Source organism: Temnothorax nylanderi, unplaced genomic scaffold (assembly GCF_030848795.1).
Source record: "Temnothorax nylanderi isolate EJ_2023f unplaced genomic scaffold, tnyl_v1.0 TNYL_tig0314_pilon, whole genome shotgun sequence".
Lineage (NCBI taxonomy): Eukaryota > Metazoa > Arthropoda > Insecta > Hymenoptera > Formicidae > Temnothorax > Temnothorax nylanderi.
The window spans coordinates 196,220-224,164 of record NW_027249376.1 but is presented as its reverse complement, the minus strand read 5'-3'; the positions used below and the strand labels follow the sequence as shown (position 1 = coordinate 224,164).

The 27,945-nt window shown below is 34.3% G+C and overlaps 1 protein-coding gene, 3 long non-coding RNA genes and 1 pseudogene across 4 annotated transcripts; 3 read left to right on the top strand and 2 right to left on the bottom strand.

Moving 5' to 3' along the window:
* The first annotated feature begins 554 nt into the window (after positions 1-554).
* LOC139781091 (NADP-dependent malic enzyme, mitochondrial-like) lies at positions 555-4,162 on the top strand (annotated as a pseudogene).
* Positions 4,163-5,725: 1,563 nt separating this feature from the next.
* Positions 5,726-15,145, top strand: LOC139781071 (uncharacterized). Its single transcript, XM_071719899.1, has 8 exons — positions 5,726-5,753; positions 6,748-6,828; positions 8,180-8,420; positions 10,850-11,250; positions 11,357-11,515; positions 12,584-12,845; positions 12,937-12,998; positions 13,115-15,145. Exons 1-4 carry the CDS (start codon positions 5,751-5,753, stop codon positions 10,891-10,893), a joined length of 369 nt encoding a protein of 122 aa, XP_071576000.1. The 5' UTR covers positions 5,726-5,750; the 3' UTR covers positions 10,894-11,250; positions 11,357-11,515; positions 12,584-12,845; positions 12,937-12,998; positions 13,115-15,145.
* A 58-nt stretch (positions 15,146-15,203) lies between these two features.
* Positions 15,204-16,645, bottom strand: LOC139781072 (uncharacterized). Its single transcript, XR_011720411.1, has 2 exons — positions 15,420-16,645; positions 15,204-15,350 (listed from the first exon to the last, which is right to left on the bottom strand). It is a non-coding gene; the product is annotated as an uncharacterized lncRNA (long non-coding RNA).
* Positions 16,646-16,668: 23 nt separating this feature from the next.
* On the top strand, positions 16,669-18,661 carry LOC139781073 (uncharacterized). Its single transcript, XR_011720412.1, has 2 exons — positions 16,669-18,445; positions 18,515-18,661. It is a non-coding gene; the product is annotated as an uncharacterized lncRNA (long non-coding RNA).
* A 4,438-nt stretch (positions 18,662-23,099) lies between these two features.
* Positions 23,100-24,214, bottom strand: LOC139781074 (uncharacterized). The gene is made up of 4 exons (XR_011720413.1): positions 24,070-24,214; positions 23,630-23,725; positions 23,435-23,575; positions 23,100-23,181 (listed from the first exon to the last, which is right to left on the bottom strand). It is a non-coding gene; the product is annotated as an uncharacterized lncRNA (long non-coding RNA).
* Between the last annotated feature and the right edge of the window lie 3,731 nt (positions 24,215-27,945).

Here is a 27,945-nt window from a genome sequence, read left to right as displayed (position 1 = left end):
GTGAAAGGTTGAAATGTTTTTGAAACCTTTCGGAAGCTTTCTGCATAACAATCTGTGCCGTCTGGGTAATGGTTACCCTTCATTAATGGTTAACCCTTAAAAAGACGGTATACCCTAAAACTATAAGCCTCAAATGAAAGTAACAAAAGTTAAAACCCCATATTTAAATGTTCTTAAATTTGCTTCCGCCGATAATACATACCCGCAAAAGAGAACATCACCACACACTATGCAAAGTTTATATATATATATATATATAAGTTTTATTTCGTGTGCCAATGATTTCCACTAATTATCTCAGAAAGTATTGGTTTATTGGAAAAGTGTTTTAGATTTTATTATCAGATATAACATTAATTGAATGTTTTTCATAAATATATGTAACATTTTGATGACATCTTACTTAAAGAAAAAGATTACCTCGGATAAAGATCTCAAAATACCACACAGTCCTTGCAGCGATGCAGCAGCCTCACCGTTCTTATCAAGGATATCCTCTAAATATTTTATACATGTAGAAGATATAGTTGTTTAATTTATTAATTTTGTGTGATTTAATCTGTCGCAGATTGATAGGAAGTTATAGTCCAGCACCCGATGATAATGAACCGGAGCCACCCAAGGAACCACCTCCGCCTCCACCACCTGATGACGACAGAATATCTCTGAGTCCTTTAAGTTCAGGAGATGAAAAAATCGAGGAAGTGGTCCATTCTATGAAATACGGTGATCGAGTGAGTAGTAATCTCTTCTTCAAAGAGATTACTGATCGATTGTTCCTAATGTAAAACTATTTCAATCCTTGAAATAGATATGCTAGCACGGGGAGGGAGTACAATATAACATCGGCGATTCATGTGGAGGGCGTGCCACTGATAATGGAGTCGATTTCTGTTCTCCATTCTGCTCTCACGGGTATCAACGTCACCACGTCGGACGCACCGGTCGTAATAAACAATTGTACCATGCAATATAACAGAGGTAAGATGCATTCCTATCAATCTTCTTCTCGTCTGCTCCAATATTTTATTTACAACTATCGCGTCGAATAATGTTTTTTAATTTACTATGGTTTTATGTTTTATTTTAGGATACGGGATTTACGTAAATAGCTCGTCCGGCATGGCGCATATCAATAACTGCACGGTGTTCGAGAACGGTGCGGACGGAATAAAGTACGCGGATGAGCGACCGGACGAAAAGCTGGATCGTAACGACGTGTACGATCTATGCACCTTCACCACAACGGCCAGTCAGACCTTCCCTGTCACTATATCTATGGAGCAGAATAAATACGCGCCTAACGTAAAACGATGTCCACAAGTGAGTTGACGATGTTTGTCACTGGCGAAAGTAATATTACGAAATTTTAACGATAACGCAAGAACATTTATTAACGAGTGGCAATAATATTATTCAGCATATCTTCACGAGGCCAGGCCACGTCCTGACGGTGCATTTTCTGCAAATGAAAACCGACAGGAACGACAGCGCCGTCATGTGCATTCGTCATTTGCTCATTGTCCTTTACAAACATTCGAAAACACGACAAAACGAAAATATGATCGTGTCTCTAAAAAAAGAAAATGTTTCTCTTTATTGGATTCTCACTTGCTTACAAGTTACTTTTTTACTAAATGAGTCATCGAGTCGTTAACTGTGTCTAATTAATCGACGGCAGTCTTGATGTCGCGCAGCAAGCATCAGCCGTTTTTATTGACAATAAAAAAAAAACAATAATAAATGAAACCGAATACCACGAGTAAATAGAGAAGTGCTTTCGATCGGGCTGGATATATTATCTAATATTTTTTTTGTATAAATTAATATAAACTTTTCTACACCGCAAACTGCACGCCGATTATTTGTCGGCCTTGAAACACAGTCTCGTTGGAGTAGAAAATTCATATGATTAAATCGATGATTGATTTAACAACGATGCTAATAAGCCTTTAAATCACCGCAAAGAATTTACGCGGAAAAAAAGAAATGTCAAGTCAAGTTTTATATACTCGTATATACGCAACAATCTATAATCTTTCTTGAATGAAGTAATTTATTATAGTTCAACCAAGAAAAAAATTTTAATTTTATAAGAAGATTATAGATTGTTGTGTATATACGAGTATATAGGTTTTGATTAACACTTCTTTTTTTTCTGTGTATCGTGTGAAAAATATCACCATATGTCCATTTATCATTGAAATAAAAATATTCTTATTGTACTCTTTTTTTTATGCAAGGCATTAAGCACTTTAATGCAATTTGACTAAGTCGCGAGATACAAATTCCACGGGTATTTTTAGGATCGGCCAGCAGCAGAAATTGCGGAGGATCATGGACGCGGACGCTACCACCTTCGCATATCGGCGTAAAGGGACGTTCATGCAAAGGGGACTCCACGAGGTTTCGGGAGATGTGTACCGATAAATATGGTAAAGGGTATCGGCACCTCCGAGATCCCCGACTGAACAAGGTACCGTTGTCCCCCCCTTGAATTTTCTTCGGTAGAGCGGACGCACGATCTCACAGCGTGAATATTCCTGATAATAACAGGGCTTGGCGTTCACCCTGAAAGAAAGAATAGCCCTCGGCTACACGGGGCTGCAGCCACCCCGATATTAAGACGCAAGAGGAACAGCTGGCTCTGTGCAAAGCCTCAGTAATGAAATACTCGGAGTATTTGAATCGATACTTGTATCTCGTGGAACTTCAGGTAAATATAGTACCTACTCGGCGTCTACTCGTCCTTTGGGGAATCTGCTCTTAATTTCTTCGGAATAATTTTTAGGAGAGGAACGAAAGATTATTTTTTCGCTTGTTAAGCGAAAACATCGAACAGATGATGCCGATTGTCTATACACCTACCGTCGGTTTGGCCTGCCAAAAGTTTGGCGTGATATATCGTAGACCCTCGCGGACTTTTCATTACTATATACGATTAAGGGCCATATTTACGAGATCTTGAATAATTGGTTAGTATCAAAGGAGAGATACTACGAAATATTATTGCCGTATCTGTAAAAGAGACGAGAGAGTTATGTTTGCAACCTGTCTTTTACCGTTCTTTTCACACGATTGATTAAAAGTGTAATCGCTATTCCAAGGGAAAAACAGTTTTTAAAAGACACTGTAGAGTTTTAAACGGAAAAGTGCGCGTTTGGCGTTGGTTCGCTAAAAATAGAATTCCACGCATCATACGCATCGCACGTTTTCACATTATAACAAGCGGAGCAAGAGAGGAAAGATCAATGGCTTTATGTATAGTATAACGTATTAATTTATTTTCAATATCCACCATAATTTCCATCGTATTTTTAGGTCGGAACAAGCGGTGCGAGCTATCTGTGTAACGGATGACGAGCGAATTTTAGGTCTCGATGACCTCGGGGCATGCGGCATGGGTATCCCCGTTGGAAACTGGCGCTTTATACAGCTCTGGCTGGTATTAAACCGCATCAATGTCTCCCGATCACTATTGATGTAGGCACTAATACGAGCAGCTAAGAAACAATCCTCACTACATCGGTCTAACAAGCCTAGGAGCCAAGGTGCTGAGTATGACGAATTAATCGACGAATTTATGGCTGCCTGCGTGAAAAAGTACCGACAAAAACGTTCTTATTCAAGTAAGCTAACATACGCAACTATCGTGTGTACACTTTTAAATATATATAATTTATTATGTCTTTGATTTAAATCTCGTGAAATTCTATGATTCTATGATTCGTACAACATGATAATATTATAATACGCTTTGTGTTTCAGTTCGAAGACTTCGGAAACCACAATGCTTTCCGTTTCTTAGATAAATACAGAGATAAGTACTGTACGTTCAACGATGACATATAAGGTACGGCGGGCGGTTGCGGTGGCTGGAATCTTAGCGTCGCAAAGAATAACTAAGAAAAGAATGTCAGATAATAAGTTTGTCTTCCTCGGCGCCGGAGAGGTTTGTTTTTTGAGTGTCGTCGTAGCCAAAAACGACGGCAGGCGGTTGTCACTATCAGCAGGTATCTCTTATTTAAACTTGTTCTTTCTTTCTATTAATAAAACATCTATAAATTTTGTATTTAATATATATTTGACATATACTTTATTATGTATTTTATCATACATATTATAAGCATATCGCATCAATGCTTTATACAGATTTTTATAATACTAATAGTTATATATACGGTGGATATCGTCGCTCCATTACATACGAACGGACACAGTGTATTTTTCAATGTGTGGACACACTGTATATTTTAACCGCTCCCTATAATAAATGAGGATCTGCGATGCCATTTTTCTTTGTAAATAAATGAGTCTGGGGTGCCATTTTTCTTTTCATCTTCCGTCGGCGTCGGGTGCGTTTCACGTTTTCGTTGCTGCGAGGAAATATTTCGATTCGAAGAAAGAAAGGTATGTTAATAAGATTCTCAATATCTCTACAGTTCTTCCTCAAAATTTCTATTACTATACTACCTATAGATACTACCTATACGTTTATTGTCTCCCTTCAGGGTTGCAAGGCGTTTTGGAGGGACGTTCCTAACCCTTTACAAACAAATATATACGCCTCTCCTTATCCACACATCCGGCGTTTTATAGGGACGCACCCAACCCTTTACAAGTCTCTTTCGTGTCCCGGCTTGGCCATAGCGACCCTTAACATACTAGCGCCCTCCCACCCTCTCGATACCCGCCCAGTACTCATTCCTGTCCCACCCTTCCCCGTCCTTCTCTCTCTCTCTCTCGTGCCATCTCCGACCTCTCCTCCGTCCATAACTCTCCTTTCTCTTCCTGCTTCCTTTCTTCTCTCCTCCAGTCTGCTCCCTTCTCCTACCTTCCGTGCCCCACTCCTCAACTCTCCACCTCCTCTTCAATCCCGCTTCTCTCTGTCTCTCTTCCCCGCTCCTGAGCTGCGCCACCCCGTCACCCTTCTTGTCTCGTCTCTCTGCTCTCTGTTCCCTGCTTCTGCTTTCAGTCCGTTCTTCCGTCTCTTTACCTTTCTCCTCCTCCTACAAGCAAACTTTCCTCAGCACTTTCCTCTCTTAACCACCCCTCTCTCTTCCTCTCTACGCCTCCTCTAACCCCCGTGCGAGCGTGTGTGTGTATAACCCCTGCCTCTCCTCCTTCCTTACCTTTACTCTCTGCCTTTTTTACTTCTCTCCGCTCTCTCCCCTACGCTCCCTTCTCTTTGCCCTCCATTCGACCCTTTCCCTCATCTATCCTTTCACCGTTCTTCACTCTCTACGTTCTCCTCTCGCCTCTCTTCGTTCGCCATCTTTCACTCTCCGTATCCCCATCTCTCCGTTCTCCCCCCCGTTCCCACTCTCTCCGTCCTCTTGCCGTGCGGCGGCCAACTTTCTCGTTCCCGCTCCCCCCTCTCTGCCCCCATAATCTTCCTAATCTTCTCCAACTCCTCCCCTACCTTCGCTACCCCCCTTGCCTACTCCTCCACCAACTTTATATCCCTCGTTCTCCCTGATGTTCCCCTTTACTATACTACCTATATATTTAGTTAATTCTTGCTTTTCGGCTTTGGCTTTATATTTATTTTCCAACTTGGGAGATTAACTATTGTATTTACAATTTTTATAATTATGTTAGTTTTGTTTAGCATTTATTCATTAAGTTGTATCAATCTTTTAGGATGAATGTAACAAATGAACAAAAGAATATTCTACTTGACTGGATGAAATTGCATCCGGAGGTAGCCAGAGGTAGAAATACGACAGAAAGGAGAAAGTAAAAGCAAAATGGTAAATATTGTCTACAATTCTTAATATAATATATAATTAACACTAAACCTACCGACACTTTATGTCTACCTATTTTTACCGCGACCAGTCAAATAACCGGTCTTAAAAAAAGATATATTTTTTACAATTAAATGTAAAAATAATTTGGTATTGTATTAAATAATAAATAAAACATTTTTACAAAATGACACAACAAAGGACCCTGCATTAATTATATATATAGATAGAAAATGGGATCTTGGTAAAATTAGCTAATTTTTTAATATGTTGTAGCTTATGACCTACTGAACAAAAAAATGTAATAAGCTCAAAGCTAAATTATAAACAGTTTTTGAGCTATAGCCAGTCAAACATGAAAAAGAGCCCGAATTTTTCGTGTTTGACTAGCTATAGCTTATAAGCTTATAAGCTACAACATATTGAAAAATTAGCCGATTTTACCGAGATCCCATTTCCTATATAATTAGTGCAGGGTCCTTTATTTCTTTTTTTCATTAGTCGTAAAGTTAAAAAATGGCGATAACGTTGTATGTAGGAAAACTACACAAAAGTTTGAAAACGGTCATTTAACGGTAGAATAACTTTAGTGTTAAGGCTCCTGTAGTGCGATTCTGTAACTCGAGAATTACAGAATCGCACTACTGAGCTTTCGTGATTGATGTTAGATCGTCAGAGGCGAAAAATGATATACTGAGGATTCTTGCGTGCCATATGTGTCTAAATAAAAATATACTTAATTTGCATACAGTAACACTTGAGATCACTTCAGCATACTTCAAAAATACTCCGAAGTCTATCTCTTTCCCTTGACAGTTAATAAACAGCCCTAAAGTGAATATAAAACAAAGCCTAGTCACACGCCTGCGCATAAAATGGCATGCTAAATGTGTGTATTACATTTATTTTACGGCTGTTTATTTAAAAATATATTACTCATGATGTTACATTACATAAATATACTGTAATTGTACTAAATGTAGCTTCAAAATTTTAGAAACAATTATTAGAGGACATGGCGATTACAATTAACATGGCCAATAAAGGTCCCATTAAATCCAGTTCCGAATGGTTTAAGGTATTTACTAATTTTTCTTAGTAAAATGTTTATTAAGAGAAATTTTTTTAAATATATATATTTTTACATTGTAATATATCTGAATGAAATTTCACAAAATTATATTATCTAACTTAACTCAAGTGACATGTATTTCAAAAAAAAAGATGTAAAATCTTTAATTTCTTCTTCACAAAATTATATTACCTAACTTAACTCAAGTGACATGTATCTAACCTAAGTGGTAGCTTTATATCTTCTTCACAAAATTATATTACTTAACTTAACTCAAGTGACATGTATTTCAAAAAAAGATGTGAAATCTTTAAATTAAATTGCGCCAATTGTAAAGAAAATATGTATATTGCTTTGAAAGATAATTGTTATGCAACTACTTTAAAGAAATAAAACCCAAGTGGTATATTCGTATTCCCAGGTCTTCCTATTCTAAACCCAAGTGATAATAGCTTCTTAATTCTCTTTAACAAATTTTTAATATTACAAAGAATCATTTTAATTACAAAGAATTAAAGAAGTAACAGTACAAAATAAAAATATTTAATTAAACAAAATAAATAAATTTTTCTTGTAAAAAAACTTGGCGCTGCTTTTTTACTCCTGTCGCATTCTTCCCTAAATTATGTTTATTGTTTTTTATTCAATCAAAAATCTTAGTACTAATGTTTAAATTTTAATGTTTAAATTTCAAAGTCTAGCAGCGCCAAGTTTTTTTACAAGAAAAATTTATTTATTTTGTTTTAATTAAATATTTTTATTTTGTACTGTTACTTCTTTAATTCTTTGTAATTAAAATGATTCTTTGTAATATTAAAAATTTGTTAAAGAGAATTAAGAAGCTATTATCACTTGGGTTTAGAATAGGAAGACCCTTGAATAGGAATACGAAGATACCACTTGGGTTTTATTTCTTTAAAGTAGTTGCATAACAATTATCTTTCAAAGCAATATACATATTCTCTTTACAATTGGCGCAATTTAATTTAAAGATTTCACATCTTTTTTTGAAATACATGTCACTTGAGTTAAGTTAAGTAATATAATTTTGTGAAGAAGAAATTAAAGATTTTACATCTTTTTTTTTGAAATACATGTCACTTGAGTTAAGTTAGATAATATAATTTTGTGAAAAATATATTTTTACATTGTAATATATCTGAATGAAATAATAATCAACGAATATTGTTTTAATTTTGGAAAAATATATATGCTATGTTATATATATAATTATATTATTGTAGATTAAACAAGAATTGATTATTACACGTAAATAAGAAAGAAATCTCTATAAAACATAAATACATTACAAAAAAAAGTTTAATATTTGTAGACATTTGTATTTTATATTTTGTAGACATGGAAAGACTGGAAGATGTATGTATTAAAAAAGGAGACAAAGCGAAGAAGTTATCAATCAGGAACGGGGGGAGGATCTCCGATGAAAATAGATATGTCCCCGCTGGAAGAAGAGTTATTAGATTTTTTAACGCCAGAAGCGGCAGGTCTCGAAAATATTCCACAAGGGGGATTAAATTTAGATCAAGACGCAAGTTGTAGTCAGGAAGACATGCTTCCTTATCCAGATAATCTCCCTGGTAAAAATTACCGTTAGAAACAGTTAGAAACAGATAGAATTTCTGATGGTATGTAACGGAATCCTATCCGCTGTAACTGCAAGCTTGTCTAGCTCTATCCGTTTCTGTAAGCAGCACTATTGTATCTGCAAATACAGACAGAAAATGTAACGACGTATAACTGTATCTAATGGAAATCTATCGGCATACAGCATCTATAAGCTTTTGCAATAGAAAAACTTGTCTGTTTCTGTCCGCATTCTGTACGCATCAGATGCTGACGGTATCTATCCGTAATTGCGGATACCGCATCCATCTGCATCTGTACGCAATGTCGACTTATAGGAATTTGTCTGCAACTACGGATGCGAATCCTGTCTGTTTTTGTCCGCATTCTGTACGCATCAGATGCTGACGGTATCTATCCGTAATTGCGGATACCGCATCCATCTGCATCTGTACGCAATGTCGACCTACAGGAATTTATCTGCAACTACGGATACGAATCCTGTCTGTTTCTATCCGCAGTCTGTACGCATCAGATGCTGACGGTATCTATCCGTAATTGCGGATACCGCATCCATCTGCATCTGTACGCAATGTCGACCTATAGGAATTTGTCTGCAACTACGGATACGAATCCTGTATGTTTCTGTCCGCATTCTGTACGCATCAAATGCTGACGGTATCTATCCGTAATTGCGGATACCGCATCCATCTGCATCTTCGCGACGACGCCGCTAGGCGGCGCATGATGGAAAGCGTTTCTCACATTTAAAATACAACCAGCCATAATATATAAGCAGGCGTTCTGTCAGGCGACAACCAGAAAAATTACAGTGTCGTAACTAAAGGAATCCCTTCTCCTGGCGTTTAAAGGTAGAATCTACCTGATAACTACAAACCTCCCACAATGTACATGTATTTGCAGTAATAAGAAATGAATAAAATGCATTTGCAGTTAGAAACGGATAGAGCGGGCAAATCATAATTGCATGCAAATGCAGATAGATATCCTGCCTGGTTTTGCAATCAGATGCGGATAGACATTCAAAATTGGCTACGTATAAAAACGAATAGGATTCATAATTCGTCTGCGCATAGGTTCAGATAGAAGTTCCGTTCCGTTAGGAATCAGTTAGATGCAGTTAGCCTTTCTCACCGTATTTGCGTACACAGTCTTATAGAATCTGCAACACTTTTCATCTGCTTCTATCCGTAATTGCAGGGAAAGAAACGCATAGTAAAACAGTCAGAAACGGATAGAATGCACGTTCTATCCGTTTCTAACGGTAATTTTTACCAGGGCTGAATAATCTCGACAATCAAGAGACACGGTAGTGTCTCGCGCCAAGTATACGCGGAGCGAGACCGACCGTGACTCTTTTACGCGACGCGACGGGTTGCAAGTACTCAAGATGTTGAGATCTCGATAACGAGTGAACGGATCAAGTTCTAAGTAGGCTTGATTGATAGCTTGGGGTCGAATTAGGGGGGGGTTTCTCTTATAATATTTCCGCTATGTGCCCTACGAGCGGAGATATTGCGACGCAAAGTCCAAATGTGAAAATTTATTTTTAAGATACTTCTTCTTCTACGTCGACCGTCTCTCATGCCATGCCATGCCATCATTTCATTGGCTGGAATCGCGTCCTTTTCACTTTTTCGACACTGGCGGCGCTTTCGCCAGCGCGCTGTCACAGTCAGTTCAGTTAATACGTGTGTGTACTGCGCGCAGTGCAGATAGTGCGTTCAGTGCGCTATCACTGTCAGTTCAGTTAACCTATCGAGAGACACGGTAGTGAGCCGGAGCGAGACCGACCGTGACTCTTTACGCGACGCGACGATTAATATTTTTTCTGATTCAAGGTAATTGTTTTATTTACATATAATTATCCTATTATTATACGACGCGAAGCGTGACCGCACCGTGACTCTTTTACGCGACTAAGTGCATGTGACAGGAATTGTAATAGTTTACGTTTACGTGAGTATTACTTCTGTAGTAACTTATACGAACGATATCATCGTAGTTACTATAAAATCTCCAGTTTATGCGGAGGAATTATCGTATCGTTCGTAAGTTACTACAGAATTAAGTAACGCTCGCGTAAACATAGTATAGGTTAGATTACCGATTTCTTACAAATTTAACATAAAACGCGATTTTACATAAAACGCGAGATTCATTTATGAGAGCTTTCCAGCAAGCGACACAAGTCGACACAGGTATCGTTTTGTCTTTGTTACTCCAAAATGCCAAAAAAGAAAGATAGAACGACGTTTGTGTCGGCTTGTGTCACTTGCTGGAAAGCTCCCTATGTATGTAAGTTTAACGTCTATATGAAATAATTTTCCTAAATGTATATACATATATATGTGTGTGTGATTTCTGCCCAGTGCTCTAAATGTTATGTGATTTTTGCCCAGTGTTTTATGCTTTGATATAGATAGAAGGAACGTGAAAAAGAGCAGGAAAAGGAAAGAACGTTAGCGGCAAAGCAGACAGAAAAGAACAAACAGAAGAGACAGATTCAAGCTTTGTCTTTTAATCTGGACGAAGCCGAAGATGTAGCTGAGATGTCTTCTGACGAAGACAATGCCGAAAAATCCCTGCAGTCAGAAAATGTGCAATCTGATGGCCCCGCGATTAAGAAGATTAAGAAAAATCCAGATGTAGATACAAGTTTCTTGCCAGATAGGGAAAGGGAGGAGGAGGAAAATAAACTTAAGGAAGAATTGAGGCAAGAATGGGCTAGAAAGCAGAACGCGTTGAAGGAAGAAGAAATTGAGATCACATTCAGTTATTGGGATGGATCTGGCCATCGTCGGAGTGTTATAATGAAGAAAGGTGAATGTCTTAGTGATTTATTAAAATACTCCAGTGTCACTTTTGGAGTAACATTGGCGTGATATATAATGTTCTACTGCATAAATTATTAAATTTTCACATACAGGTAATTCTATCTATCAGCTTCTTCAGAGATGTTTAGAAGTTTTGAGGCGTGAATTCAGCGAGCTTAAAACAGTAATGGCAGATTAGTTAATGTATGTCAAGGAGGATCTTTCTTATATTACCGCACCATTATACGTTTTACGATTTTATTGTAACTAAGGTAAAGATACTAAATGATAAAACTTATGAAGCAATATCACAATGTTGGCATGTTATTTTAATGTATGTAATATTGCGATTAGGCACGAGGAAAAAGCGAACCTCTGTTCACATTTGACGTTTACGATGATATTCGTGTTATGCACGATGCTTCTGTCGAAACCGAGGAATCACATGCCGGAAAAATTTTACTTAGGTATTTATCATTAAAAGAATACTTTGTATAATTCTCTTTTATGTTATTTCTCATTAGATCATGATACGAGAGGAACAAACACATTTTTCCAGCGAGTAGATGGGAACTTTTTGATCCAACGAAAAGTTACGACAAGTATATACAGTGTCGGATAAAAATAGGAAGAAAGACAAAATCTGATAAACTTAGATTCAACGAATTGTCTAATTTCGTTTAAAGGATTCAGATTCAAAGGACTGTAATTTAGTAGAGCTACATAATCGAGTAAATGAATTAAATATTATCACATAACTAAATGAATTAAAATCACAGTCCTTAAAAATACAATGTAGCTATATATATACGCGTATATATATTGTAATATATATATATATATATATATATATATATATATATATATATATTACAATCTGTTGAACAATGAATCAATTGTACGATGAAACAAAGTTATTTATCTGGTTATTAATATTTACAGTCCTTTGAATCTGAATCCTTTAAACGAAATTGGACAATTCGTTGAATCTAAGTTTATCAGATTTTATCTTTCTTCCTATTTTTATCCGACACTGTATACTTGTCGTAACTTTTCGTTGGATCAAAAGGTTCCCATCTACTCGCTGGAAAAATGTGTTTGTTCCTCTGGTACCATGATCTAATGAGAAAAAATAAAAAAATAACATAAAAGAGAATTATACAAAGTATTCTTTTAATGATAAATACCTAAGTAAAACTTTTCCGGCATGTGATTCCTCGATTTCGACAGAAGCATCGTGCATAACACAAATATCATTGTGAACGTCAAATGTGAACAGAGGCCCGCTCTTTCCTCGTGCTTATAGATATCCATTAACAAGTGGTACTTATGATCGGCAGTCCAGACTCCGAAAAATCGCATTTTGCAAAGAATTATCTGAAGGAATACGGATACGTCAACAGAGACACTTTAGGCAGCTGGCAGAAGTGCATTGCCGCAGTCCAACAATATACTTGAATCAAGGAAAAAGTATAGTTATAGACAATATACCAATCCCGATCCAGCTTCGAGAAAGAGATACAGGTAGCCAAGAAGCGCAATGTCTCGGTCAGATGTTTCGTTATGACGACAAGTATAGAACACGCGAAACATAATAATAAGGTAAGGAAATTAACATTAACCGTCATCGTGTGAAAGAATCGTATGAAGTGATGTATCCGAAAATTTGAATCAATTTATTATTATATTACAGTTTCGCGAGTTGACTGATCCAAGCCACATTCCAATCAACGAGATTATTATCAACTCCTACGTGTAAGTAGATTTTAGATATATAAATTTGAATGCATTTTTACTTAAAATTCCATATATTATTTTAACCATAGGTTTAACTTTTAGGGTTTTGTTATATTACTTAAAATTATTTTCAGGATATTGTAACACCCTAGGACATGAAAAACATTGAAGAGAACAAAAAGTCGGGTAAACGAAGACGCGGTGGTGGCAACGAGGATGACAACGCAGAACAGTCTATTGGAGTGAGAAAACGAATGAAAGTAAAGAGCAAAAGGAAGTGAGGATGATATTGAATTAGATTAATCATGTTTATTGTACATGTATCTTTTCATATTCATATTGAATAATCGTAATTAGCTAATTGTCATAAGTTCATTAATGTAGGGAGCAACTTGAAAAGAAAAAAAACCGAGACCTTTAGCAATGTGCCTCTAAATTAATAAGCGTTTGTGTAATATAATGATACGATATTGATATGACATAATTAATGGAAATGCACCGGCCATTGCGTATCATAAGCCTGAATTCTGACCATCGATTTTTGCTAGCTCACGATAATTCCTAACCGATCACAGACCCGACAAATACGGCATTGGCATTGTGGCACAGGCTGTCAAGTTGAGACTACTCTATTTTGAATTTTGTGATATAGACCGAAGGAGGCGTGTGCAATGGTCATGTCGATGTTTATAACGACTCTCCTTGTCGCACCATTCGAAGAGGTGTTTTGCGAAGACCCGTTATTCCAAGAAATGTAATAAACTTTTGAACAGTGCCTTCAGAATTATAACACGACGGTCTACTAGAAGTATAAATGCTTTCTTACTGACAGATAATCGATAGACGAACTAACATAAGGACGAAGAATCATACAAATATCAGAGCTTAACGGAGAATGTGTATGAGGAAATTTTTTATCATATTTTCTTTTTATTCTATTTCATAAGCCTTCCGCTATTGTTTTGGAACGAGCCTTTGCTTTTTCGCGAAACTTTTCTACGATATTTACGTTTTACGATTTTACTACCTTTTAGGTCTACTCTTACAATTTTACATTACGCGCGCGCGCGGTATATTCTCTATTTGTACTACATTTATTATAACGTACAATTACAATTGCGCGATACTTTACGCGAGTAATGTATTACATTAGGTAGAGAGGAGCGTATCTAGAACGAATTGGGACACGGAGCTTGCGTTACAAACTCGACTCGCTACATTTGCAGCCTCCGAGTCGTGAAACGGTTTCGCAACGACGGGAACGCCCTACGTGCGGTACGGATATCATTAGAAATCCTTAAAAAAAAAAGAAGTATTAGCCTCTGTATTTATTGGGGAGTTCGCGGCGTTTCGTTTACCGGAATGCCTCTGTCTGTGATCGCTTTAATCTTATCGAAGTGTCCAAGCGCTTGCGGCGACTCGATATTAATAATCGGTAAGCTCGCGAGAGAGAGAACAAATAAAGACAATTTGCAAGATAAAAATAAAATAACGAAGACTAATTTAGCTTAATGTGCTCCGTGCGGGAGCTTGAACACTGCGCATAATCCTTAAAGATCTCACAGGTAGATACCATTTTAAAACGATCATCATGTACCTTGAAAGTATAAACTTTGTTATGTTAATGTAATGATGAACGTCTGTAATAAAAATGCGCAAAAAATCGCACTTGATCGCATTGTCAATAATACTCGAAAAAAAAAAACAAAGTGGTAGTATTATACCTCGAAATAACACCCTGTACATACTGTTTATAAAATGCGTAATACTACAAAAAGGCGTGATATTCGTACAAAATTACCTTTTTTAAAATAGAGAAGAACACGATCGCATAGTGCAGACCAAACGCTTTGGACCAAACGCTATGGTACATGAGCATATTTACAGTTCGAAGACCAAGAGGCAGAGCCGCGGGGATACGACGACAAGAAGAAAGATGTCGTCAGCTAACTACCATTGGGGTAGACGAGGCAGAAGACCGAGACAGTAACATAATTATTTTTAAGCCGTATTTTTAAGCAGTAATATAACCCGTCAGTATTATATATTCGTACCTCTGACCATACACATATGAACACACACATACAAAATGAATATGTGAATATGCTACGTTTCTTATACATACATGAAAACATAATTGCTAAATAAACATTTAATAAAACTATTATATTGTTGTTATTTACTTCATACTTACCAAATCAAGTTTTATTTAATATTACTAAAGATGTTGTAATCGACCCAACTGGCCAAATTTATTAATCGAAAAACGCTACGTTTCGACCGAGGATCCGGTCCTTTTCAAGCGTGTATACAAAACTCACAAATGTCGATTAGTCAAGCATAATGCCCTAACTACACCGAATCTAAAAGCTAAACGACACAAAATTAATTTGCAATTAAGTGAAAATTATATCAATATTATACGAAACAGAAACTTACATATTTGTGCGTCGGAATCTAAGTAATAACAAATTTGTTAAACGGTATATTTCGTGAAATGTTTGTAACATGACATAGCAGTGCGGTGGTACAATTTAGACTGATGAACCTGACAATTATAAACAGACTGGTGCCGTAAACAATAAAAGGCAAGAACATAGAGAGGGAAGCAGCGGAGAGGAGAGACCAGCTATATTTCTTTTATGATATGTTCGTAGAGAACGTTAAGATTCTCCGTGTCCTTTTGCAAATTGATGGTGTCGTCAAATTTTTTAATAAAAAACATCTCCGCTATTTCTCTCTTTCTGGTCTGTCCTTCCTTATGTAATATTTCAGGTTTTCCCCAGTCAAAATCATGCCCATAGGATATTCGGTGTTCACTCACTACAGAAAGATTGCTAGCGTGTTTTCTAATATCGCTCTGGTGTTCCCTGAGACGCGTACACAGATGCCTTTTAGTCTGCCCTATATATGTGGCCCTACAATCCCTGCAGTTAATTTTGTACACTATGTCAGTTTGTTTTAGGTCGTTAATTCTGTCTTTGCCCCGTCTTATTAAGCAATCAAGTTTTTTAGGAACCGTGTATAAGGTAGTGATGTGGAGTTCATTTAAAGTACGGCAAATGCTATCACTCAACGTTTTTATATAGGGTAAAGGTATGCAGTTTTTAAAATCAAAAGTTGTGTTATTGTCAGTGGGAGTATTAAGTGTGTTGTTACGTGTTTTGAGAGTGTTTAGACGTTTGGCAATGTGTTTATTAACGATTGGTTTAGGAAAACTGTTGTTGCTCAAAATTTCTTTAATTATCTTAATATTGCCATCGTGGAATTTTTCATTAGAAAGTAAAACCGCGCGATCAACCAAGCTAGTAATAGTGTTCAATTTGTATTTTAAAGGATGGTTAGAATGAAAATTTATGTAACGTCCAGAGAACGTCGGTTTTCGATACCAATTGGTTATTAATAAGTTGCCATTCCTAATTACAGTCGTATCCAGGAAGTTGAGTGACGCATTCGTTTCAATTTCATAAGTGAACCTAAGTCTAGGATGATATCCGTTGAAAACTTTTAAAATCAAGCCCACACTTGTTTTGGGAATCACCGCAAAAATGTCATCGACATATCTAATGAATATCCGGATGTTAAAATTCAAAAGGCTTAGGCAATGCGTCTCTAAGTCATCCATGACAATATCAGCGACGACCGGCGATAAAGGAGATCCCATGGGGCTGCCAAAGAAGCGCTTGGAGACCAAGACACTTATAAAAAATTGAAAAAAGATCCGATAAATAAAATTACATCTAAAATTCATGAATTGGTCAAATCTTGGCTTGACAATGGCATCATCAGTGACTGTACATACAAAATACTCAATTGCACCAATGGAAATCTACCGAGAGCCTACGGACTGCCGAAAGTTCACAAGGCCGGCCTCCCTTTACGTATTATTGTCTCAGCGTTGGGTAGCCCGCTCTATAACGTGGCTAGTCTCCTCCAAAAGACCTTACATACGTCGATCCCGAAACCGAAATCGCACATAAAAGATAGTTGGTCTTTTGCGAAGTTTATAAACAACATGAATATTAAGGATGACGAAACACTTATTTCACTTGACGTCACGGCACTATTTACGAACATCCCTAAAGATTTAGTATTAAAGGGAATTGAAAAAAGGTGGAACTATATTTCTAGCAAGACTGACCTCAATTTATCACAGTTTTTACACGCAATTGATCTTATTTTATCGTCCACTAGTTTTAGTTTTAACGGCGAAATTTACGAACAAATCTTCGGCAGCCCCATGGGATCTCCTTTATCGCCGGTCGTCGCTGATATTGTCATGGATGACTTAGAGACGCATTGCCTAAGCCTTTTGAATTTTAACATCCGGATATTCATTAGATATGTCGATGACATTTTTGCGGTGATTCCCAAAACAAGTGTGGGCTTGATTTTAAAAGTTTTCAACGGATATCATCCTAGACTTAGGTTCACTTATGAAATTGAAACGAATGCGTCACTCAACTTCCTGGATACGACTGTAATTAGGAATGGCAACTTATTAATAACCAATTGGTATCGAAAACCGACGTTCTCTGGACGTTACATAAATTTTCATTCTAACCATCCTTTAAAATACAAATTGAACACTATTACTAGCTTGGTTGATCGCGCGGTTTTACTTTCTAATGAAAAATTCCACGATGGCAATATTAAGATAATTAAAGAAATTTTGAGCAACAACAGTTTTCCTAAACCAATCGTTAATAAACACATTGCCAAACGTCTAAACACTCTCAAAACACGTAACAACACACTTAATACTCCCACTGACAATAACACAACTTTTGATTTTAAAAACTGCATACCTTTACCCTATATAAAAACGTTGAGTGATAGCATTTGCCGTACTTTAAATGAACTCCACATCACTACCTTATACACGGTTCCTAAAAAACTTGATTGCTTAATAAGACGGGGCAAAGACAGAATTAACGACCTAAAACAAACTGACATAGTGTACAAAATTAACTGCAGGGATTGTAGGGCCACATATATAGGGCAGACTAAAAGGCATCTGTGTACGCGTCTCAGGGAACACCAGAGCGATATTAGAAAACACGCTAGCAATCTTTCTGTAGTGAGTGAACACCGAATATCCTATGGGCATGATTTTGACTGGGGAAAACCTGAAATATTACATAAGGAAGGACAGACCAGAAAGAGAGAAATAGCGGAGATGTTTTTTATTAAAAAATTTGACGACACCATCAATTTGCAAAAGGACACGGAGAATCTTAACGTTCTCTACGAACATATCATAAAAGAAATATAGCTGGTCTCTCCTCTCCGCTGCTTCCCTCTCTATGTTCTTGCCTTTTATTGTTTACGGCACCAGTCTGTTTATAATTGTCAGGTTCATCAGTCTAAATTGTACCACCGCACTGCTATGTCATGTTACAAACATTTCACGAAATATACCGTTTAACAAATTTGTTATTACTTAGATTCCGACGCACAAATATGTAAGTTTCTGTTTCGTATAATATTGATATAATTTTCACTTAATTGCAAATTAATTTTGTGTCGTTTAGCTTTTAGATTCGGTGTAGTTAGGGCATTATGCTTGACTAATCGACATTTGTGAGTTTTGTATACACGCTTGAAAAGGACCGGATCCTCGGTCGAAACGTAGCGTTTTTCGATTAATAAATTTGGCCAGTTGGGTCGATTACAACATCTTTAGTAATTTTTAATTATCTACTGGCGACTCAAACTTCTTGTTCTATTATTAAATATGTATAATCTATTGTAACTGTAAATAAATATATTATTTACTGTATAATTAAATGCTGGTACATTCAAGAAATTTGTAATACTGACCTGGATTTATATCCTGTCTAAACTACACATGTATGTTTAAATTAATGTTTTACCTAGTTATTGCACCAATAATGTTTATATAAATCGTAACTTTAGTTTTTAACGCAGGAAAAGAAAATTTAACGTTTAAGCGCAAACCAATGTTGATGCATTTTTCTGAAGAAATACTTACATATTGATTTTGTTGCATATTCGAAATCTAAAATTCGAGCATGCTAGAAGCACTTTCATTATCTTCAATGTGTCAGGTATTTTAAAAGAACACTAAATTTGTCTTTAAAAATAGGCAAAATTCAAGCAGCTGTAACTTTGTTAAAAATGAACAAAATTTAAATTTAAAAAAAGGATTTTAAAGCTTGAAATCTCTACTTTTGAAAGTTTTTATCGTGGATTGAATAAGAAATGAGCATTTTGACTTTAATTGCTCATAACTTCCTTAAAAATCATCGTATTGCAATTCAAAAAACAGATTCTTAAAGCTGAAACTTTGCTTTATTGAACGGTATAATTGCCAAATTTTTTAAAATAACAAATAGACATGATGCAAATGGATGAAAATAATGTAAATTATTTTTAAATGCAGAGTACTTAAAAGTACAAAAAAACATAAAGAATAAATTTATTTTATTTGTATCATGTCTACATGTTATTTAAAAAAATCTATTTTCTTAGAAATAATAGTCTGTAACACCTTTAGCTTTACAATCTGTACATACTGTTTGTAAGATATATTCTTTATAAGACTAGTTAGAAGAGGATGCGTAACACTACAAAATGCATGATATCAGTACAAAATTACCTTTTTCAAAAAAGGTAAAAAAAAGGCGCCAAGTACACGCGTGGTTGTTACCTCGAAAAAAACCAAGTGGTAGTATCATTAATTTTAAATTAAAAAATAAATAAAATCTATTCTAACCTAGGTGGTAGTAGCTTTAATTTTTCTTAACAAAATTATTACATTACAAAATTGTTACTTTATTCAATCCAAGTGATATCTACCTCAAAAAACTTAAATAACAAGTAAAATCTATTTAAAAAAAATATGTGAAATCTTTTAATACTGCGCCAATTACAAAGAGAGAATATATATAGGTATATATATACATATATACCTTAACAAAATTATTATTATATCACAAAATTGCGTTACCAAACTCAATCCAAGTGATACGTACCAACCTAAGTGGTAGTAGTCTTATTTCTCCTTAACAAAATTATATCACAAAATTGCGTTATCTAACTCAACCTAAGTGATATGTTATTTCAAAAAATATATGAAATCTTTAAATTACGCCAACTATAAAGAGAATATATATATTGCTTTGAAAAATAATTGTAGTGCAACTACTCTTAAAAAATAAAACAAAATTGTGTTACCTAACTTAACCCAAGTGGTATGTATCTTTGTATTCCTAATAAGGGTCTTTCTATCAACCCAAGTGGTAGTAGTTTTAATTCTTCTTGATAAAATTATAATATTACAAAGAATCATTTTAATCACAAAAAATTAAAGAGGTAACATTATAAAATAAAAATATTTAATTAAAATAAAATAAATAAATTTTTCTTGTATTATATAGACATGCACGCGCGCTATTTAACTTTAATATTTCACTGTTACTTATTACACTATTAACCACACAACTGTCAAAATATGCCATGACAGCCGGTCATGAAGTAAGCACAAGAGAACCAATCCGCATTGCGGAAAAGCGACAATAATATTTCGATAGATTCGAGTATGGATGACATGCCCTTTTTAGAAGAGGATGCGTAACACTACAAAATGCATGATATTAGTACAAAATTACCTTTTTCAAAAAAGGTAAAAAAAGGGCGCCAAGTACACGCGTGGTTGTTACCTCGGAAAAAAACCAAGTGGTAGTATCATTAATTTTAAATGCAAAAAAAATAAAATCTATTCTAACCTAGGTGATAGTAGCTTTAATTTTTCTTAACAAAATTATTAAAAACAGAAGTCGTTTTTGTTCGACCCAACTGGCCTAATAATTAATATATTTAAACTCACAACGTTTTGAAAAATGATCTCACAAAATTGTCTCACAAAAGTTGTCTCACAAAATTGTCTGACAAAAATTGTCTCACAAAATTGTCTCACAAAAATTGTCTCACTTAATTGTCTCACAAAAATTGTCTCACAAAATTGTCTCACAAAAATTGTCTCACAAAATTATTAAATTACAAAATTGTTACTTTATTCAATCCAAGTGATATCTACCTCGAAAAAACCTAAATAACAAGTGGTATCTATTTAAAAAAAAATATGTGAAATCTTTTAATACTGCGCCAATTACAAAGAGAGAAATATACCTTAACAAAATTATTATTATATCACGAAATTGCGTTACCAAAATCAATCCAAGTGATATATATATATACCTTAACAAAATTATTATTATATCACAAAATTGCGTTACCAAACTCAATCCAAGTGATACGTACCAATAACCTAAGTGGTAGTAGCCTTATTTCTCCTTAACAAAATTATATCACAAAATTGCGTTACCTAACTCAACCTAAGTGATATGTTATTTCAAAAAAATATATGAAATCTTTAAATTGCGCCAACTATAAAGAGAATATATATATTGCTTTGAAAAATAATTGTAGTGCAACTACTCTTAAAAAATAAAACAAAATTGTGTTACCTAACTCAACCCAAGTGGTATGTATCTTTGTATTCCTGAGGATCTTTCTATCAACCCAAGTGGTAGTAGTTTTAATTCTCCTTGATAAAATTATAATATTACAAAGAATTATTTAATTATTTTAATCACAAAGAATTAAAGAGGTAACATTATAAAATAAAAATATTTAATTAAAATAAAATAAATAAATTTTTCTTGTAAAAAACTTGGCGCTGCTTTTTTAAGGTTAATCCAGACAAACTTGCATAGGTGCATAAGCATATGCATAAAGAGATGGATTGGTCTATTTCTTTTTGCACATATATATGAACCAATCAATTTCTTACGCTTATGTTTATGCGCGATGCAAATTTGTCTGGATAGACTTTAAAAAAGCAGCGCCAAGTTTTTTACAAGAAAAATTTATTTATTTTATTTTAATTAAATATTTTTATTTTATAATGTTACCTCTTTAATTCTTTGTGATTAAAATAATTAAATGATTCTTTGTAATATTATAATTTTATCAAGGAGAATTAAAACTACTACCACTTGGGTTGATAGAAAGATCCTCAGGAATACAAAGATACATACCACTTGGGTTGAGTTAGGTAACACAATTTTGTTTTATTTTTTAAGAGTAGTTGCACTACAATTATTTTTCAAAGCAATATATATATTCTCTTTATAGTTGGCGCAATTTAAAGATTTCATATATTTTTTTGAAATAACATATCACTTAGGTTGAGTTAGGTAACGCAATTTTGTGATATAATTTTGTTAAGGAGAAATAAGGCTACTACCACTTAGGTTATTGGTACGTATCACTTGGATTGAGTTTGGTAACGCAATTTTGTGATATAATAATAATTTTGTTAAGGTATATATATATCACTTGGATTGATTTTGGTAACGCAATTTCGTGATATAATAATAATTTTGTTAAGGTATATTTCTCTCTTTGTAATTGGCGCAGTATTAAAAGATTTCACATATTTTTTTTTAAATAGATACCACTTGTTATTTAGGTTTTTTCGAGGTAGATATCACTTGGATTGAATAAAGTAACAATTTTGTAATTTAATAATTTTGTGAGACAATTTTTGTGAGACAATTTTGTGAGACAATTTTTGTGAGATATACTGACACAAGAATCACAATGTTATAAAGATTATTTGCCACTTCATAAAAAGCTACGTACAAGCAATGCAGCTTTAAATAAAGGTTTGTAACAGAAAGTAGTTATACTTAAATAAATAAAATAGCATATACAAATATTAATACAACTCAATTTTTTTTTATTTTACATTTCAGAATCAGAAGTTAAATCAATGTCAGTTGAAATGGTTAATCTTCAAAAAGAAAAAATACAATTAAAAAAAGAGGAACTATGTATTCAAAGGCAATGTTTGGAAGTGCAACAATCTGCACTGACTGAGTTACGACAAATGAGACGTGCAATGGATATATTTATATCTTCGCCAACAAAGTAATGAAAACTTCTATATTTTTATTATAATGATATGCATATATTTAAAAGATCAGAAAAAAGTCTACAGTGTATAATTTTATGTTCTTGTTGTTGTTTTTATTTATTACTTAATATAATACTATTTTTATTTTGTACTTAACAATTATATTTTTTTTTGGCAGTGAAAATGATTTGTCCTAATCTAGGACAAAGAGGAAATTCTCCGGATCAACAGTGTCTGACTTTCGCTGGCAAGCAACTGGAATATGGAACTCTTTCCGATTACAACATTCAAAAGAAATTCACGCTTTATATGGTTCTGCGTCTTCGAGGAAGAATTCAATTTTTCGTGAAAGCAACTTTTGACACCACAGAAAACGTGAAAGCTATAATTCAGGATAGATAAGGAATTCCCCAGGTTCAGCAGCGTTTAATCTTTGTTGGCAAGCAGCTGGAAGACGGCAGAACTCTTTCCGATTACAACATCCAAAAGGAATCCATACTCCACTTACACAAACATATAATTAGAAGAGGACGAAGAAGACGGAGGCACGTTCTTGTGAGCTGGAAGTCTACAGACAGGCTAGTTGCAAATTGAGTAGCATCGGTAGTATCGAAGTGGCATTGATTACTTTTTTTAAGGCTCCTGGTCCCTATTGGTATATTACATTAGTATTTACAAGATGCAATTGGTATATGAATCTTACCTGAAAATTCTGGTGAATAATGCAATGCTCTCTCCTATCTTAGACATCTCCATCGTCCCTTTAACATCCCAATAGCTCGTTCTATACATGACCGAGCTGTTACATGAGCATTAGTGTAACGAGCCGAAGGTTGTCTTAGTTTTGGTGTCAATAAGTACGGTAACAAAGGATATCCGGAATCACGTATAATATTAAGATCATGCTATGCATATATCAACGATATAACACTTCTATCTGTTACTACGTTTACGCGAGCGTTACTTCTGTCGTAACTTACGATAATTCCTTCGCATAAACGGGATTTTGTAGTAACTTATGATAATTTACTCCGCGTAAACGAGTGAATTATCGTAAGTTACTACAGAAGTAACGCTCGCGTAAACGTAGTATGTATATCATATAATATTTCTAATTTTAATAATAATATTAATGTAATATACCTAATAACCAAGAATTTGTTCGTCCATTCTGAAATTGCTGTTCTAAGTGACACGAAAGAATTAGAGCGTCCCAGACACGTGCATCGTGGGTTCTTCCTCCCCATGACCACTATTTACAAATAGTATCTTGAAAAGATTCAAAAATAATTCTTTTGTAATAATAATTTTTTATATAATACTTATTATTTATCTTATATAATACTATCAAAACATTTAACGAATGATATAGTTTGCGATTGTTATATAAATGCTCCCGTTCCTTGTTTGGAGGCCAAATTGCTACGTGAGTACCGTTGATGGCACCTATTACGCCCGGAAATCTACAATGAATTCAAAACCTGTAATAACAATAAAAATTATTAATCTATATGAAATATTTACTTATAATAAGTATTATATAAAATATTGTTCTGTTGCTTAATGAGTTCAATATCTAAATGTTCTGTTGGGGAATTTTATCCAATATTGCGTGTTTTGATTAAGTGCTTCTATGACAGTATGGATTGCTCCGGACAATGGCCTAGTTTACACCGACCGTTTGGTACGCTTACCAAGTACTATATTCGTATCAAATTCGTATCAAATCTCTATTTACACCGGTATAACCCAAGATTTAATACGGATTTGATACAGATATAGTACTTGGTACGCGTACCAAACGGTCGGTATAAACTAGGCCAATGATGATTGGCACATACAAGACAAAAAGTCTTGACTAATACGACGTTGGTATGAATCAGAAGCCAAATTATGTTTTGAGTCTATATCTGCTTATACTTCTAACATTACTTTCAAACATATTCCCTCTCAAAGTACAAGAATGTAAGAAATTGTAAGTTAGACATATATGCAAATAAACGCATTCTTGTGCAAGATTAATATCTCTTAAATGATTTTTCTGCGAGCTTTAAAAGGGAACGTGTCATTCAACAGTATTATATATGTATATTTATAGCATTTTTTGCCAAATCTCTAGACTTATCAAAAGATCAACCAACTAGCAGGTGAAACAGGAGCTTGAGCAGAAAACATAATGTATGAATATACATTTTTCTTGTATTTGCAATGGTTCAGTAAAGCACCGGTGGGTGCTGGGACTGTTTCCTTTTAAAGATAGAGTCCGCACCGGCTACGCTGGTGGGTGCTGGGACTATCTTTTCGGGAAACAGAGTCCGCGCTGTATTTACTAAATCATATCGAATACAAGAAAAGTTTACATACATACATTATGTATTCTATTCAAGCTCCTGTTTCACCTGCTAGTTGGTTGATTTTTTGATAAGTCTAGAGATTTGGCAAAAAATGCCATGAATATACATATATAATACTGTTGAATTACACGTTCTCGTATTTCGTTGCCGTTTACATTATCAGTACAAAATTACCTTTTTCAAAAAAGGTAAAAAAAGTGCCAAGTACACGCAATGTATTTTGTAAATTCAATCGAAAAATTATCTCACAAAATTGTCTCACAAAAATTGTCTCACAAAATTATTAAATTACAAAATTGTTATTTTATTCAATCCAAGTGATATCTACCTCGAAAAAACCTAAATAACAAGTGGTATCTATTTAAAAAAAAATACGTGAAATCTTTTAATACTGCGCCAATTACAAAGAGAGAATATATATATATATATATATATATATATATATACCTTAACAAAATTATTATTATATCACGAAATTGCGTTACCAAACTCAATCCAAGTGATATATACCTTAACAAAATTATATCACAAAATTGTTTTACCTAACTCAACCTAAGTGATATGTTATTTCAAAAAAATATATGAAATCTTTAAATTACGCCAACTACAAAGAGAATATATATATTGCTTTGAAAAATAATTGTAGTGCAACTACTCTTAAAAAATAAAACAAAATTGTGTTACCTAACTCAACCCAAGTGGTATGTATCTTTGTATTCCTGAGGATCTTTCTATCAACCCAAGTGGTAGTAGTTTTAATTCTCCTTGATAAAATTATAATATTACAAAGAATCATTTAATCATTTTAATCACAAAGAATTAAAGAGGTAACATTATAAAATAAAAATATTTAATTAAAATAAAATAAATAAATTTTTCTTGTAAAAAACTTGGCGCTGCTTTTTTAAGATTAATCTAGACAAACTTGCATAGGTGCATAAGCATATGCATAAAGAGATGGATTGGTCTATTTCCTTTTGCACATATATATGAACCAATCAATTTCTTACGCTTATGTTTATGCGCGATGCAAATTTGTCTGGATAGACTTTAAAAAAGCAGCGCCAAGTTTTTTACAAGAAAAATTTATTTATTTTATTTTAATTAAATATTTTTATTTTATAATGTTACCTCTTTAATTCTTTGTGATTAAAATGATTAAATGATTCTTTGTAATATTATAATTTTATCGAGGAGAATTAAAACTACTACCACTTGGGTTGATAGAAAGATCCTCAGGAATACAAAGATACATACCACTTGGGTTGAGTTAGGTAACACAATTTTGTTTTATTTTTTAAGAGTAGTTGCACTACAATTATTTTTCAAAGCAATATATATATTCTCTTTGTAGTTGGCGTAATTTAAAGATTTCATATATTTTTTTGAAATAACATATCACTTAGGTTGAGTTAGGTAAAACAATTTTGTGATATAATTTTGTTAAGGTATATATCACTTGGATTGAGTTTGGTAACGCAATTTCGTGATATAATAATAATTTTGTTAAGGTATATATATATATATATATATATATATATATTCTCTCTTTGTAATTGGCGCAGTATTAAAAGATTTCACGTATTTTTTTTTAAATAGATACCACTTGTTATTTAGGTTTTTTCGAGGTAGATATCACTTGGATTGAATAAAATAACAATTTTGTAATTTAATAATTTTGTGAGACAATTTTTGTGAGACAATTTTGTGAGATAATTTTTCGATTGAATTTACAAAATACATTGCGTGTACTTGGCACTTTTTTTACCTTTTTTGAAAAAGGTAATTTTGTACTGATATCACCTATTTTGTAGTGTTAAGCAAGGATCTGCAAAACATTTTTATTTTTTATTTTTTAATTATTCACAAAATTAGCAATAACAACAAATACATAAAAATTAATAATATTTAAGTAAAAGTAAATTATACATTTCTCACAAAAATTGAAGGAACACTAAATTTATCTTTAAAAATAGGCAAAATTCGAACAGCGGTAACTTTGTTAAAAATGAATAAAATTTAAATTTCAAGCTTAAAACCTCTACTTTCGAAAGGTTACTATTATTCGTCCAATTTTTATTATGTCTAGACATAATTTTAATTCAGCGGATTTTTATTATGTCATGACATAATTTTAATTCTGCCGCTAGGGAATTTTTAAGTCGATTCTTATGAATCAAGCTTGAATTTGATGTCTAGGTGTCCCAGGTTGCCGATAACGAGGTCCACATAGTGCACTCCATAGTTTTCGGTGTCCAGGTGTATTAATACCTTGAATTCGATGTCCACGTGTTCCAGGTTGCCGATGACGGGTTCCAGATAGTGCGCTCCATAGTTTTCGGTGTCCAGGTGTAATAATACGTTGAATTCGATGTCTAGGTGTCCCACGTTGCCGATGACGAGGTCCACATAGTGCGCTCCGTAGTTTTCGGTGTCTACGTGTATTAATACCTCGAATTCGATATCTACGTGTCCTACATTCAGATTTAAAGTTATTAATACACCTAGACACCAAAAACTACAAAGCGCACTATGTGAACCTCGTCATCGGCAACCTGGGACACGTAGACATCAATTTCAAGGTATTAATACACGTAGACACCGAAAACTACGGAGCGCACTATCTGGACCTCGTCATCAGCAACCTGGGACACCTAGACATCAA

Coding starts and splice junctions, on each gene's coding strand:
- LOC139781071 (XM_071719899.1), top strand. Junction 6,829..8,179: donor CCAGTTCCGAATGGTTTAAG/GTATTTACTAAT, acceptor TATATTTTGTAG/ACATGGAAAGACTGGAAGAT. Junction 8,421..10,849: donor TTATCCAGATAATCTCCCTG/GTAAAAATTACC, acceptor GCTTTGATATAG/ATAGAAGGAACGTGAAAAAG.